The 17,059-nt window shown below is 34.4% G+C and overlaps 2 protein-coding genes across 5 annotated transcripts; one reads left to right on the top strand and one right to left on the bottom strand.

The window, feature by feature from the left end:
- Positions 1 to 212: 212 nt before the first annotated feature.
- LOC110810346 (F-box protein At4g00755-like) lies at positions 213 to 3,359 on the top strand. Of its 4 annotated transcripts, none has more exons than XM_022036498.2 (6): positions 218 to 416; positions 629 to 810; positions 1,602 to 2,015; positions 2,107 to 2,270; positions 2,720 to 2,838; positions 2,961 to 3,359. In XM_022036498.2, exons 2-6 carry the CDS (start codon positions 666 to 668, stop codon positions 3,103 to 3,105), a joined length of 987 nt encoding a protein of 328 aa, XP_021892190.2. In that variant the 5' UTR covers positions 218 to 416; positions 629 to 665; the 3' UTR covers positions 3,106 to 3,359. The 4 variants fall into 4 exon arrangements, with proteins under 4 accessions (XP_088068270.1, XP_021892190.2, XP_088068269.1 ...); XM_088212143.1 differs by having other exon boundaries at positions 577 to 810; XM_088212142.1 differs by having other exon boundaries at positions 218 to 810.
- A 238-nt stretch (positions 3,360 to 3,597) lies between these two features.
- On the bottom strand, positions 3,598 to 10,246 carry SLK2 (SEUSS-like 2). Its single transcript, XM_022036497.2, has 10 exons — positions 10,103 to 10,246; positions 8,167 to 9,421; positions 7,947 to 8,078; positions 7,747 to 7,795; positions 6,538 to 6,752; positions 6,371 to 6,439; positions 5,870 to 5,970; positions 5,218 to 5,311; positions 5,039 to 5,108; positions 3,598 to 4,800 (listed from the first exon to the last, which is right to left on the bottom strand). The coding sequence occupies exons 2-10, from the start codon at positions 8,905 to 8,907 to the stop codon at positions 3,887 to 3,889; spliced, it is 2,385 nt and encodes a 794-aa protein (XP_021892189.2). The 5' UTR covers positions 8,908 to 9,421; positions 10,103 to 10,246; the 3' UTR covers positions 3,598 to 3,886.
- Positions 10,247 to 17,059: the final 6,813 nt, after the last annotated feature.

The raw sequence follows: 17,059 nt of genomic DNA, 5'->3' as shown, positions 1-17,059 counted from the left end.
AATATGCCGAGAATTTAGGCAGTTATATAAAATATATATATATATATATATATATATTACTTAAATGTAGTTGCTACTTCGAATTGAAAAAGTTGTAGCCTAATTGATTTATAAATGGTAATAATAATTTTATAATTGCATTAGATAGAAATTGCAAAACTTAATTAATGAATTATAAATTTACTAAAAAATCGAAAAAACAAATTTGTCTTTTTGTTATTGGCCAGTTTTACTTGTGTCCTCTCTCTCTCGTATCATCATAACATCACAAGCTAAAAAACCAGTCGGTGTATTCGATGCCCCTCTCTCTCTCTCTCTCTCTCTCTCACTTCAGCTCAGGGGATTCTTCCTCTCTCTTAGGGTTTCCTTTTACCCGGGCCTCTAGATCTATCGTCCTCCGACTCTTTTTCAGGAAGGTAATCTCCCTTTTTAACAATCACGAAAACGGAATTTTTGCTGTAATTAAAAGTTTTGCTACTCTCAAATTCAATTACAAGTCAAAACAATTTGATGATGCTCGAGGAAAAGAAATATGCTTTCTAATACTTCGTTGATTATTTTTATTTGTTAACGTAGGGAATTATAGTCAGATGATTTGTTGATTATTTGGGTGTTCTTGTTGCGGTAGTTGTTCTTTCTTTTTCGCTAGTACTGGTTTTTGATCCATGCCAAAGATTCCAAGAATGGATCGTTGTGGTGATTTTATACAAGTAATTGGACCTGACATGTCCGTAAAGATTTTCATGCATTTGGATGACCCTTCTGATCTCGCTCGTGTCTGCTCTGTTTCGAGCTCTTGGCGCCAATTCGGTAAGCAAATATATCAGCTGGTGGTGGGTTTTTTGTTTTTGTTTTTGTTTTTGTTGTTTTTTTGTTTTTTTGTTATGCTACTTGTATACCATTAATTTTTTGTGTTTATAGTAAGTTCATGACTTTCTTATTCCCAGATTTTGTTTGCAGTATTTGTGTGATTATATGTAGGCATCGAACTAACTAGTGATTATTCTGAGGAATTAAATGTGTACCTATCTGAGGAATTAACGTAACTTTTGGGCTTACTTAATTTTGAGGTCTCCTGAACCAACCACTGCAGTTAGCTATTGTTGGTGTAGCACACTAAGGTTTAATTTGGTTATATTCTATTTCAGTTCCTTAGTTTTAGATCTCATGCAAGTTAATAGACATCATGTAGAGTAACTACCTTTCAAGCTGGAAGTTGAACTCTCACCACCAGGAGTTCAAAGTGGGTACGCCTATAACTCAAAGAGAGTATATATGTTTCAATTATAGATATTAAAGACTAATGGGGAATTAGAACTCGGAATTGACTAGTTACTGAAAAAGAATAAAACCAAACACAACGTACTTGATTCTCGTTTTGTGTATCTCAAATTTATGTATTTGTGTCAAAGAATTGAAACAACTGGATTGCAAATGCATTTCTTACTATCTTTTAGAAACTGACAACTTACGAAAGCCACCAGAAACAAAGCTTGATGTTCAGTTTTGGGTTGATCTAACTTTTTCTCATTAGAAACTTTTTCTATGGTTATCTTTTTGTCAATGAAGCTGACATGATTTTTTTCCCCTAATTTTTTAAGTGATTACAAATGGACTATGTAAACATCTTTGCTTGAAGAGATTGCCTGAGATATCTACTGTCACTGATTTCATCGAAGTGGGCAACATGATAGAACCTGTAACAGTTGGGCAGAGCGCTTGTTTGGAATGGGAGTACCATAAGAGGAATCATCGAGTATATGCATTTTTAGCTCGAGGATTGAACCCTTTCTTAAGAAAAGATTGCATATCAGAGGCAATCTGTGCATCTAGCACTGATAATTATCCTGAAGAAAGCATTGATAATACTTTGGAGCCAAGTGATAGAGTTGAACACAGAGCTTCATATTGGTCAAGCAAAGGGGCAAGTCACCCTTCAGCACCTGAGACGTTGGTCTACAAGTTGATGGCTAATTTATGTCTTGTTACTGAAATCCATATTCACCCTTTCCAGGGTTAGTCCTGATTATCTGTATTGTTTTGGTATTTTAGGTTCTTGATTTTTCCTCCTTTAGACTGACATAGAACTTGTGCCTTTCTTATCAGCGTATTTTCAGTATGGCTTCCCTATATATTCATCTAAGGCTGTCAGGTTTAAAATGGGTTATGCCAAGTGTGTAAAAGAGTTGCATCCTGAAGTGACAGATAATTCTGTGACTGTTGACAACTTTATATGGACTTATACTTCTCCAGAATTTCCAGTTGCTCAGGTGAGTAGCATGTCCAAGATAATTTGTCTTATATTTTGTTTTCGGGGAGGTGAAGGACTTTCTCGAATGTCTCTTCTAGTTATGGCTCTATTTTGATCGTCCAACCTGAACTGGGAAAGTAGACATATTCTTCTGGCCTTTTAAAAGTTATCCCCTCCAACACGAAACTGGGAAAGTAGACATATTCTTCTTGAGATGTGTCTGGCCTTTTAAAAGTTAGCCCCTCCTTGACAATGTGATTCTAGGGGCAAGTTTTGAACTTTAAGAGCAAAGGGCTCTCAATGGGATAAACTTTCAAGTATTGTGGATATGCTGGGGATATAAGTAATGCTAACTGGTCAAATCCATTTCTGATAGCCAGTCCAAAGAGTTTTACAAAAATATCATGAATTAGTCCACTGTTGGGTTTTCGTGACATTCAAATTGCAATTGCTTTTACATGTTAACAGAAAAACTGCCTACAAAAATTCAAGCTACCAGAACCTGTTCTTTGCATTGGAGGAATTTTAATGGTTGAGCTACTTGGTAGAGTTCAGAAACAGGAAATGGACGATTTATACTATATATGGTTAGCCTTGAGATACAATTATAGCTATTATATACCTTTTTTTCTTTTTTTCATAGAACCATTTTTTTTGGCGTATCCATGCCTTCAATGAATTCAACTAAATTTGTTTTGGTGTTCTGCAGTGTCTCCCATGTTCAAGTTGTAGGACAGCCGCTTTTACCACAGTTTGATGTGGAGATAAATGAGTCAACAGGAAAGTGCACCTTGAAATACTTCCCTGAAACAGATTGTTGCTTACCACCACAGGCTTACTTGAAGAAGACGTAGGAACTTCTTCTCCATTCCGTGCAATCACTGCAAGACTGGTACAAGAGGCACAAGAGGTTGGGAGCATATGATCTTGAACACATTACTTGGTCTCGAGAATTGAGCACCGAAGAACAACTAGTCAGGGAACAACTTGCTTAGGTTTAATTGTTTTGACACACTCTTCTTTTGTTGTTTTCTTCTTAGTTCGAACTTAATCTCATTTGACATCAACTTTTGGGTATTAGTATAATAGGAGAGGAAAAACTTTTTAACAGTGACCTAATTACATTACTAAAGATCAGTTCTGAGAAAGAAGATATTAGGTAGGGGATGATTTTGCAACCCTGTAGGATTTTCTAAAATTAGTATTTGCAGGGAGTTTGCCCATTACTTTGAACCAATCTGCAATTTCTGTCGTCCAAAGCTGATTCAGCCATCTTTAGATCCATTACATGAATGCAATTTGTCACAATCATCACTCAAGAAGCCTTTCACATCAAAGATAAGAGGGAAACAAAACAAGTGAATCTCATATTAATAGGAACCTTAAGATGTTCTTGCAAAAAGTATTTAGTCTACTAAATTACACTTGCCATACTTGGAGATAGGAAAACTCTCGGAAAAGTTATATAAAAAAAAGGGGATATCTCTAAACACCTATTGGGAGTACAAGTGCTTGATGTAACAAACAATTCCATAATTAGGCGCAGCGAAGAAGCAACTATCTCAGATAACTCTGTACAAAGATATATGCCCAACACACCAAATCAAAGCCAATATTTTGGGTCAATCTTGTTAGTCATGCTTTCCAACCATAACCCATTGTATCGTCAAGGTCATTGTTAAAAAACCCGTTTTCAGTGAACTCATGAGATATATCCGGGACCATGTCCTCTTGTAAATGCAAATTCTGAGGCAAATCAAGTGCTCTCTGGTTGAATCCATTGTTGCCACCAGCTGCAGAAGAATCGCTGTTTGATGCAGCAGCTTTGAAGCTGTTGCTCCGACTTGGAGCAGGTCCAGCTCCACCTCCAGAAACATTGGAACTGGTGGGAGCAGCCGCTGAAGTATTACTCCCGAAACTCAATCCATTCCGTGTCCCATTACCATTTACATTTTGCCCTGAAATGGGCTGCTGCTGAACACTTCCACTGCTGTTATTGGACATGTGAAGCAACTGCTGAATCATTTGCTGTTGCAAGGCCTGGTTACTTTGGGAGCTTGGAAGATGGTTCTGCTGTAGTAAACTATTGCTACTTAATGACCGCTGTTGCAGTTGCTGGGCCTGCTGCGGCTGTTGAGGTAAATGGGGGTTTGAAAAGCCACTGATGGGTAGGTTCTGCATGGATCCTGGGACAAATGGAGGCCCCTGAAATGTTGTTGAAGGATTCTGATTTGAATTGTTGAATGAAGATGATGCATCTTGCTGGACTGAGTTAGGATTTGAATTCATTGAATTCTGCCTCATGAGAATATTCTGGTAGTTGCTCAGTGCTAAAGCAGCCTGTGCTGAGCCACCGAGAGCCCCTCGACCGACCATGTGATGGTTATTGTTCATGGGGTTATTTATCCCTGGATGCAACGCCATCAGCTTATTAAGAGTGTTCCGGTCAGTTGGCAGACCCTGAACATTTGCTAACTGTTCCATTTCTTGCATCTTTTGCATTTGGAGTTTGGCTGCAGTGGCATGCCGTGGGTAATTTTTCAAGCCCTCTGAAAATAGTAGCCAAACAAACACAAATTGAAAAAATCACATTAGGGGAATAATTGATACTCTCAAAGTTACAAAAATAATCAATAATCATAACCATCAGGCATATTGGCATTCAAATGCAGTAGGCAACTATAAAAAACCAAGGGTGTAAGCACTAAAATAGCCATATATCTAGTTTTCTGCCCTTATGCAATACACATGATTCTTGTTAAAAATAAACACCAGGCACGATGTTACCAATTGGCCCAACTTTTTGCTCCCGGGAAAAATCAATCAGATCTTTCATGCTGTTGACAACTTCAGAAATCTGTCATATTACAGGGAAGCACAATTAGCAAATAATACATAAACACAGATGAACTTGGGGGAGAGACAGAGAAGAGTTCTATCGGAATCCAGGAAAGGCCACAATATACCTGCAAACACCTTACATATCTTTTGGAAAAACCCAAATCATTCAGTGATTGCAACTCCAGACTCTTTGCAAGTTGGCGTCCAGCTGTCAAGACCCTAAGCCAAAACAATCAAAGCATGCAGTCAGGTAAAGTTACTGAACAAGGGAATAGAATAGAATCTAGTACTTCAAAACTACAAAAGCCACAGCAATCCTGAAGTTTACAAGGATGAAATTCCATGCCATCCTGAAGAAAACATAAGCATCCTATAACTATAATACAAACAAATTACACAATCACCAGACAATGTAAAATTCTAGAGGATAAAGCTATTTCTGAAGACCTGAATTATCCATACAGACTCCCCTATTGATTTTTGCTACCATCATATGGCAAAGGATGATTCCAGAAATTCAAATCTCTAAATAGTCAAAAGCAGTCTATTCTTCTCCACCTCTTAATTCCATGTCCAGCATTCCTGGACAACAGATTCTTAAGTTCAAATCCTTAATTCGTAAAACAAAGAAGATCATCACCATTTCTAGATTTCTCATGCATCAAAAAATGAAACTTTTCACCAAAGCAATTAAGAAGCTTTGGAACTGACAGTCATTAGTAAACATCGAATAACAAGGGAAAAGAAAATAGTTCATTCACAGCTTGATTAACTCACATGTTGCTATTAGTTTGCAAATCCTGCTGAGAAACACCATCTGATCCACTTTCAGAAATTGTGCTCTGGCACTTCTGCGCTACCTGAAGCAATTGGCTTACCTGCAGATAAGACATTTTTTTTTGGCTTAAGTGACGCAAAGTATGCTTAGCATCTACACAAACATCTTATGACAACTCCACATATCAAATGAGGAAAAAGAAAAAGGGGAAAAAATGAAGTTACAAACAAAAGAATGCCCTAGTAAACAGGTCAAATGATCATTAATGTTACCATTTTGGCAACATTATGCACATCATCAATGCAGGTTCATGGCTTCTGACCTAGAAGTGATTTGCTGATCTGTTTTTTTTTTTTTCTTGAAAAGATCCAACCTATTATTTAAGCTTTTAAGAAGGTAACATGCAATTAAATCTTTGGCCAAGGTATATATTCTTCATTATTTTTAGGAGATATTGGATCAAGTATGTAAAAGTGAGAAACAACAAGACACTCAAGTACCTGAGGTACAACCAATCTGCGAGGAAGAAGTTCTTCATGGCGCCGTGCACAGAATTCCCAAGACAAAATCTGGGGAAAGCAAAAAAGATCTAGTAGCTTACCTTTTTTAACAAAGAAAAGTCATAAACTAAAAATGGACTGAGACAAGAAAAAGCACTTCTGTTAACCTTTAAGTCATGGGTAAAAATTATACGAAGCTGGCCTTCACGAACAACACGGAGTTGCTCATATACACTCTCTTGAACTGCTTTCCCATACTCCAACATCATTATCCCAGAAGGAAACCTATATTCACGTGGCAAGTCCAAAAACAAAAGCTCATCGATTACACCACTGCCAAATTTGATTTCATTAAGTCTGGGGAGTACTTCAAAAGTTGCTTCTGCAGATATTAAAACAAACAAATGTAATCAGTTGGATAAGATTTTAACCAAAACCCATAACAACAGCATCTGCTCATGTTTTACTACATGTGAAATGTCATATGAAACTTTATTAGGAGAAAAATATTAATGGCAAGATTTTTTCACATTATGTTCACAAAATTATCAGTTAACTACATGCTTTCAAATGAGTATCTTTATTGCATGAATACTTTAATTGAGAAAAGCACTTCTGTCCATTTCCCTGATTAACATGGAAACATTCTTCGAGACAGTATTAAACATTCTACAGAGAAGGCATCAGATCATGATAAAATAAGTTGGAACTAAGACTAAAATGCAAATATCAGATGCATGTGACAAGCATTAAACAAAGAAATCTCAGAATCAGGCTGAGATACTAGTGTGGCACACATATCCCAACCTGCATGGTTGTGTCTAAATTAAGAATACAATAAAACATGACATTGCAAAAGTAATGCCATACAGAAGTTAAAAACTTAAGCCTAGTTACATAGCTCTAAATCATGACATAGAAATTAACTACGACAAGCAGCTTGAAAAGATTCAAAATAGATTTTGAAATACTGCAGGTGCGATTGTTTCCTTTAAAGTATTTATTTTCTAAAGGGGGTTTCCCATAAATTCAAGACATACTGTATGCTTTGCACAACAGATAAATATATGACTCAACTTAACATATATGACAATGAATCAACTTTTCATTTAGAAGTAGAAGTTAATTTTAAGCTTAAAATGTACTTTCTCTTTCCTCTTTAATATAGAATTCACAATAGAATCAAGACAATAGTTTTTCAAGTTTAAAATGATGCAAAAGCATTATCTTACACAATAAGTAACTATATGACTCAAGCCACATGCAAAATCGAGAAAATAGCTTCTCAAGTTTACCATGATGCAAAGTCATCCCCATAATCACAGTTCAATGTGAAGCATTCAAGCAAAGAGAAAAAAGAGGACTGATTTTCTTACCAAATCCCCTTCCAGATTTAAAGCCACAAATGTCGCATTGCCAAGCATCCTGCATGAGGTCAATAGTCAGAACGGTCTGTGACACAACTACATGATCAAATCGGTGCATATTTGTTCAAATCAGGAGAAGACGTAGTTCTTATAATACAAAAACTATAAGACATGGGAATAATAACTAGTAAAACAGCATCAGAACTGACCATAGCTGCCTGTGGGAAGACACCAAGTGCATGATGGCCCACATTATCATAGAGGGATAAGCACCATCTTTTCTTTGCACGAGGAGAATAGTATTCTGCTACAAATTTCCTCCAGTATGCAATACTATTGTCCTATAAAATCATTCACAAGAAGAATTAATCACATTTCATTGGCTACAAATAACTGAAATATACATGCATTCAGTAAAAATGAACTCACAGGAGGCCGTTGACGCTGGTGATATAGGTATTGCATCAACCTACGAGCACATACGCCACCATCGTAGGGACGCTTAATTGCAGATACTTGCTGTATGCCTTGTTGCAATTGCTGCCTCAACTGAAGCTGCTGCTGCTGCTGGTGCTGCAACTGAGCTCTATGCAATGGGGGCATGGACTGCAACAGCTGTTGCTGTTGTCTTAGCCTCTGCTGCTGAAGTAAAGCTTGCAGCTGCGGATTACGGCCTTGTAATTGCATGGAATCCGGTCTCTGAAGCAGCTGTTGCAACACCTGCTGCTGCAGAATATCTTCCTGCTTGATATCTAATCGCGGTTTCTTTTGGACTTGGGATATATTATTAGGGTCCTGCACAACTGAACCAGGAACTCGAGAACCCATAGGAAGTGAAACTTGACCACTTTGTGATGGGGGCAATGATGTAGCACTGGAAGCTCCTTGTTGTTGCTGCTGTTGCTGCTGCCCCTGATGCACTTGTTGGACACTTGGATCTTGATGAGAACCCTGCTGCACTACAGTAGACCCGTCGACAACTGATGAGCCAGAAATGCTAATATTATTGGAAGAAAATGACATGGGCGATGCTGGTAGGCGCATATACGACTCTGTATTGATGCTTGCACTTCTCTGCAAATGGGGACCTCCAGAAAAAGCCGAATTTGCATCAGTTACCAAAGAGCTTGCCCCAACACTTGGTCCTGAATTTGCCACACTATTCAACATTGCATTATTAATGTCCCCAGAAACTGGACCCAGATTGGGACGCCCAGTTCCAGGAATTGAACTAGATGAATTCGCATAAGATGAGCTCAAGTGAGAGTTGACGACAGCCTGGGACTGCCCATCTCCTTGGAAGAAAATTCCAGAACTTGAAGAAGACTGGGTTAATCCTCCAGCCACGCGAGTAGGTGCCAAAGGGGGCACCGTCCCCTGGTGGCTGGAGTCCAAATAGCTCTCCAGAGCCAGGCCTGATTAATTTGATAATAACAAATACAAAACCCCCTCTATATCATAAAAATACAATGTCCATGCAGAGAAAAGAAACCCCACAAACAGTTCACAAAAAACAAGACTTAATATCAGTATCCTTGCTTCAGAACCAAAGACAAGTACAAATCTGATCCCTTGTATACTGTCACCGAACAGTGGAATATTACAAATATAGAAGCTCTTGTGTGACCAAATGATGAGTAATGTTAATGATCTGTTTCAGCTTTCAACAAATTGTTGTAGGGATCTAAACAGAGTCCAATAAACAAAGCAAACAACAAAATTAGTTGCGGGATAACATAAGCCAATAGGATAGAGTAAAATGGTAAACTCTTTAAGATAAATTTTCTCAAAGAAATAAGTAGATTGAAATTATATTTGCAATGCTAAATCATTCCAAATTAAACCCTCAAACACCAAAAGCGCATCTCCCTTGCCGCACCTAAAAAGCCCCAATTTTTTTAACCATGGCAACTAAAAGAACAACAAAACAACACTTATTAAACCTTAAAATTTCGGCACATTATAAAGTGGCATCACTCGATCGAAACAAATAGCTCAGAAAATTTTCAGCTTTAATTAAAAAATTTCTCATGGAATCTGAAACAAAAAGAAACTGTTATCAAACTCCAGTCGAATAAATCGTTTAAAAATCCCAATCTTCAAAATCCATGAAAATACGAAGATGATTCAATTAAAGTCTTATACTAGAAACCAAACAGGAAGATCGAGGAACAAATCACCTAAAGAGAAACCAAAAATCATTTCTTGGACAAAAACAGTGAGCTTGAACAGTCCAAGAGATCGATCATAATAGATTAAGAGCGGCGGAAAATCAAACAAATTGGAACAACAACAAAAAAAAACAAAAGCCATGAATTAATAGAAAAAAAATAATGAAGAAAATTGAAGAGAAGAAGCCACTAACCTCAAATCGCTAGCTGGAAAAAGCGAAACGTTGCTTTTTCTCGCTTAATTTGGAAACTGAATGGGTAAGAGAGAGAGAGTTCGAGGAGGCCGTTTATATACCTAGCGAGAATTGTAGAGTCGGAGTGACCGGCTGCACAGGTAACGAGCCCTATATCACCGGCCATGTCCGGTTAATCGTGTGAAACGTGTCGATAACATGATTGCGGAGCCTAGTCGGTGTTAGATCGCACGGTAGAGACGGGAGCTTGTAGCCGACGTGGCACGATCTCACTCGTTAGTGGTAACTTGCGTATGATAGATCATGAGGATTTTATCCTGGTACGTCTCTTTTTAAGCAGAAATTGTCTACAGTCACGTCCTTTGCAGATCTTGAAAGCTGAATGCCACGTCAGCTAAGCGGCGTGATTTTCGGGTAAATCAAGGGTTGATACAGCAACGATCAGAGAAATACATGCAACGTGGCTAACATCAACTGTGCAGTGTACAATAAACAGTAGACATGAGTGCATGGTATTCAGCTGAGAAATTTACCCCGCATGAGAGTCTTAGTGGACGGTAACGGTAAACCCCGATATTACAATTTCGCAATTGTACGCGCAATAAAAACAAGCGCCCGTGTGGGCTTTGGCAGCGTGATAGGGTAAGCACCAGTCGCTTCTTACTATATTTTCTGCAATAATTTCAATCTCAATTCTTTTTATTACTTTTAACCTGAATATTATAGCCGGAGATTTTGCAATACCGTCACTGGTGGTTTAAATTTAACTTTTATTCTTAATATATAATTAAGTAAATTACTAAATTAGTCATTAAAATTTAACATTTTTTGCAATTTAATTTATAATGTTTTTGCATTGTTATTTAATCTTTAATATTTATTTATTTATTTTAAATATTTATGTAACGTCCTGAAACTTGAAATGGAAATAAATGCATGAATTAAATGCGAAAGCGAAATAATAGAATTATGATTTATATTCCTTACACAATAATTGAGAATATCTGATAGAGTTACGAGAATGACATTTCTAAAAGAACAAACGAAAAATCAAGAAATAAATAAAAATGAAATAATTAGCTATCATATGACGACATTCACTACACTTTGAAGGGAATCCGGGTGGTGAAGTATTCACGACCCCCTTGTTGATCGAGATCTGAATATTGGTCTTCTTGATCTGAAATGGTTAATGAAATGGTAAGCTGCACTAACTCAGTAAAAATATCACACTACTCATCAATACAGAAATAAAAGTTGGTAAAAATCATAAAAATAAATAATTGAACTCTTAAATTAAATAAATTCATTTATCATAAATAAAATTATTTATTGCATACTTACCATAGCGATATTTCTAAAATTATCCTATAGAGTCAATAACATAAACAACATCATAATCTTATATTCAATTATTCATAACAACAATTTTTCTTTTTAATTAACTTATTAGTCTCCTTGGGGGTTCATAGGGATGTTCCACCACGCATGAACCTATAATCTCATATTCAATTAATTAGAACAATAATTTTTCTTTTTTATTTACTTACTAGTCTCCTTGAGGGTCCATAGAGATGTCCCACCACGCGTGAACCTATAACAAAACTTGTCAACTAACCAATCGTCCCATACTTCATCTGGTATGAGCGCCAAAAGTATCATCCCTCAATATCTCGTCCGGTACGATGATGAATCGGGTCATTCACATACCCTGTCCGGTATGAGTATCAAAGTTACAATTCTTTAATACCTCGTCCAGTATGAGAATGAATCGGACCGTCATTGTACTCCGTCCGATATGAGATAACGTTCACAGTAGAGTTCTCTATGTACCCGGTCCGTCCACCATCTCCTACATATCCAGTAAAACAATTATTTTATTAATTCACTTAACCAAATAATTTTTCGTTTACATTTAATTTTCAGTTTTACAATTTAACTGTAAATCACGCAAGCATCAAAGAAACACAACTGAATCATCTTACCAATTTTAGTGTATTATCATGTATTTAAAACTGTAAAATCAAACAATCAGTTAAAACATGATAAACAGTAATAAATAACCGATTTCGATTCCATTAGTAACTTGTAATTAATTATTGAAGTTTTTTAAATTACACAAAATATCATATTATTTATAATTAGACTTCAATTTATAATAGATAATAAGGTGAGGGATTCTTACTTGAATAAGTGTGTGAAATATTGAACTTTTTACTGCGCCTACTGATGGTCTCCGAGTTTCTTGAATTTTCCTGTGGATGTAAAAATACACTTCACATACCTAAAAATACCCCCAAAAAATCTAAAATCGGTGTTAAAAACCTTTTTATAGCTAATTTCGAAATTCTAGCACAGTGGCATCGCCGCTCGCGGTAGTGGTTTGCTCGAACTGGCCGTTTTTGGCCAGTTTTGGTAGGTTTTATACCTATTCCTATGAGAAAATACTTTAAGGGGTATCAGTTGATCGAAAAAAGTTAAAAAATAAAAATTTACCTGCGGTAAAATTTTCCGGTGTGGCGGCTCCATCGGCTCACATTCGCGGTTGGATATTTTTTTTCGGTTAACCTGTAAAAACAAAATGGTGAACACAATGGTAGAAAAATCGTACGAAACAGAAAACGGAAATGAGCTCATTGGAAACGATTTTTTATTTTTTATGCAGCAGCACCGCTGGGCTTTACCTGCGGTTTTCGACTCATCTGCTGTTCCGTTTGCTCTGATTTGGCCATGAGAGTGTTCAAAATTAAATTCCTAGCGAATTAGAGAATTTTTACTTTTTTTGGCGGTCGGAGGTGGCTCCGGTGTGGCGGCGGACGACGGTCGGCTCCCTTATCCGGCGACTGGTTCTTCTTCTTCCATAGGGGGCTGGCGACTAGGGTTTGGATTAAATGTGAAGTGAGATATTTATACTTGTCTCCCTTAAATCTGGACCGTTCATCACGTTTGATCTCGACTGTCCGATCACATTTAAAAATAAAATAAATATGGATCATTCATCACGATTTGATCTCAACCATAAGATCACGTTTAAAAAGGGAACGAATTTGAACTGTTCATCGTGTTTAATCGCAATCGTCCGATCGCGTCTGATGAGGGAACGCATCCGGGCCGCCTAATTGCAGGCACGCGGATTGCCAGCGTGGCCTCCCGTATGACACTGAATCAGTGTGCCTTCCTACACGTCACGCTCCGGTTTGTCAGGGCTGCTGAACTGAGCGGTTCTACGTGGCGCATTTTTTTTAAATTGCGGTTTGATCTCTAGTTTCTGATTTTTTTCAAAAATACCCCATAAACCTAAATTTTCACCATTTTTTCTCAAAATTATTTTTAATTTCATATTCCACATATTTTTTCTAATTTTACATTAAATAATAATTTATAAATTTATAAATTATATTTTTATATATTTTTTTAATTTTAAAATTAATTTTTGGCTAAATTTCGGATTCAGGTATTACAACTTAATTTTTTTATATCTTAATATAAAAAATTAAAATAAATATATCATATTTGAATATTAAAAAATAATAAAAAAGAATTAACTTAACTGATTAATAATTTAATAATATTATTAAATTATTTAATTTATTAATTTAATTAATTAGTCAATATTATGATTTTAATTTTTTAAAAAGTATTTTAATGTGATACAATTATTTTTATTCTTATTAAAAAATAAAAAAAAAATAGATATTCGGAATAAATGGTAATAAAAAAATATTATAAATAATTACAAAATTTTGGAACTAATTTTATAATTTTTGCTATATAATTTGTGACACATATAGTATCACAAATTACACATTTTTTTTAAGAGGGGTGTATAAATTTAGGGAATGTTTGGTATATCGAATACAATGTTAACATAATAAGTAAGGGTTTTCAACATATGGTAGCTAATTTTTAAGAATAAATTCTTTTATAATTAAACTAAGATTGATATGATATATATAATACTTTGAAAAACACTAAAATCAAATCCTTACATTTTTTTTTATATTCATCCATGGAGAAGATTACTATAATTTTTCCTCCTACATTGTTGCCACACTCAATGATGGTCACAGAGCGGTTTGTACATTTTCACACTTATTTTGTAAAGAATATATATATAGTCATACTCGAAATGAGTGTAATGTATCTCATCTCACTTCTTTTACTTGAAAAATATTATAAATAATTATTTCATATAATATAATAATGTTCAAATGACTAATTAGCAAAAAAAAAAACATGAATTAATACTTACATTATATGTTATTCATCAAACTTGATCATTTATATTATTTAATATAATATATTAATGTAATTTTAGAATTTATAAACAAGACAAGATGAATATGAATACGAGGAGAGTATATGAATTATCTACGATGGATCTACAGTGGTATATTTTCTCTTGCGTATGCTTACCATGTATTTTTTATTATTTACCCATCCATTCATCCTTAACTGAGTGGGTGTGGACATATTAGCAGGCTCACCACTCTGTTCGTTATCCCTACCACTAATTTTGTTACTTTTATTATTATGCTTACCTCCACTGTCAGTCCTATTAATATTTTTGTTACCAACTAACACCTTTGTTATTCCACATGTATCACTGATTTCACAATCATTGTTGACATCATTATCATTAGTATCACAATAGTTATTTTATCACTACTATCTCACTTTTGTCACCATCTATTGTGACATTGTCGTTATTCTAACGAAATTATCTATTATTGTCATTATCACTATCACCACCATCCATTTTTGTTATCACAAATGGCGCTAGGTTTTTATAGTCACCCAATCAATCATTTTTATTATCGATTACTATCATAGTCACCCCATCAATCATGTGTAACTCAATGTTGCAATAATTTGAAAACATAAATCAACAAAGGTTGACTTGGGACATTCTAACTAATGGGAAGTGAGATGCGACTGATGGTGGAAAAGATGAGGTTATAGATTCTAAAGAGAAATAAAAAGTTAGATGGAGAAATCTGAGAACAAATAAGGGAGATCTTGAGTTGGGAGGAAGTAAAATGAAGCAAGGGAGATTTAAGAGAGATTAAGAATAAAAACGATTCAAATTATTAAGGATTCTTCGAAAAGATAGAGAAAGATAGAGATAAAGAAAGAAAGAAGACAAAATTGAAGCCAGTTGGGAGAAAAAGGGAGTTAAAATTACAAAGAAGGGAAGGCGATTGGAAGAAACGGAGAAATGAGACATAAAGAGTTGTGACTATAATAAAGAACATAAACCAATATATAAGCAGGGTGAAAGCTTTGACGTGGAGCCTAACGTGAAAAGTATACTTAAACCTTATTTCTTATTAGTGTCAAGGGGGTGTGTGTGTCTGTGTTTTCTTTTTTAATTTATGAATATTGCAATAAATAATATCTTATTTAATAAACCATGATGAATATTTTGGATTTAGTTATTCAAATAGTGCTATCATACATTTCTATTTGTGATAGTAAACTTTTTTCATAGACGATTTTTGTTTTTTTTTTATGAATTGAAAATATAAAAGCTTGTGATGTTATGGTTGGATTGAGTTTTGTTAGAGTGATATGTTGATTTAATATCAATTATAATGATACTATATGTTCTAATAAGTTATTAACAAAGCTAGTTAAGATATTTTTTTTGAAATTCCTTTATCATGATTCATGTTTTATCTCATTAAGATGCATTTATAAGGACGACAATAAGTTAGTTTAAAGACGGATTTTACTAAATTTGAACTTGACTTGCTTTTATAAAGAAAAAATAAGAACTCTTTTTGGAATGATAAATTCGAATCCGTTCCGATATCATTTTTTTCTGTTAATCTAAACTTCTATTTAAAAAAAAAATTACATCTGATTGAATTGAATATGACAAATTAACAACGTTTAGGAGTAAATGTCATTCATATATATTTATTTTCTTCACTTTTCTTAGTGACTATAAATGAAGTTTCAATAACATATAGGGAGTTGAACTTGAGAAATTTAAAATATGCTTTTAGAAGTAAAGGATATGATATTAAAAAAAAAAAAAGTTCACATATGGCTTGCTTTAGCATGAAAATATGTGAAATTGTATGAGATTGATATATTTTTTTACGGAGAGGTTGCATGCAATATTTTTCTAGTACTTTTTGTTATTCTCTAGTTGAGCATGAGCATGAAAGATGTGTATTATGGTGTATTTCTATATTATAGTTAATACTGCAAGATTTATTTAAATCATTAATCATTTTATTTTTTCAATGATACAGGTTATATTATCTATATATAATTAATGTTTGGAGCTTCAAAATACGTTAAATAATTTATTGATTTATTGCAAAGAATGTCAGTACTCTAAAAAATTATGTCTTATTTTTTGATATTTAAAATAGGATTAATTGTATAGTTTATTTAGTGTTAGATTAACTGTTAGGATTATTTTTAGTGTCTTACTTAATATAGTTTTCAAACTTAATATTATTAATTTAGTCACTGTGTGTTTTAGTTTTCAATATGTCACCTTCATGAATTAGGTTAAAAGAAAAAAATAAAAATGATAACAAATTTTGAATTAATATTAAAAATTCGCTTATTATTTGAATTGTAAATTTAATATTTAAAAATTATCTTAAAAGATTAAAAAACAAAAAACACATAATAGATTAACTAAAAAAGGCAATTGGAATTTGATTTTTTTTTTTTTATAAAAAAATTATAAATGATCCAGAGGGGCCAACCTATTTCACTTTAGATAGGCTTTCAATCATTGATTAGAGGCATTACCCTTTTGATTTAAATATACATATACATATAGGCATAGGCATAGGCGCAGGAGTCAACATATAATAAAATAATTACCAATGAAAATATCAATATTCTAATTAATCAGGTGACTGTATTAATTAATTAATAAATAATACTAAAGCCCATAGCCCAGATCACTTATGGGCTTGTAATTTATGG

The sequence above is a fragment of the Carica papaya genome, chromosome 9 (genome assembly GCF_054855325.1).
Source record: "Carica papaya isolate Zhongbai chromosome 9, ASM5485532v1, whole genome shotgun sequence".
NCBI classification, from domain to species: Eukaryota; Viridiplantae; Streptophyta; class Magnoliopsida; order Brassicales; family Caricaceae; genus Carica; species Carica papaya.
This window is presented reverse-complemented; position numbering and strand designations above follow the sequence as displayed.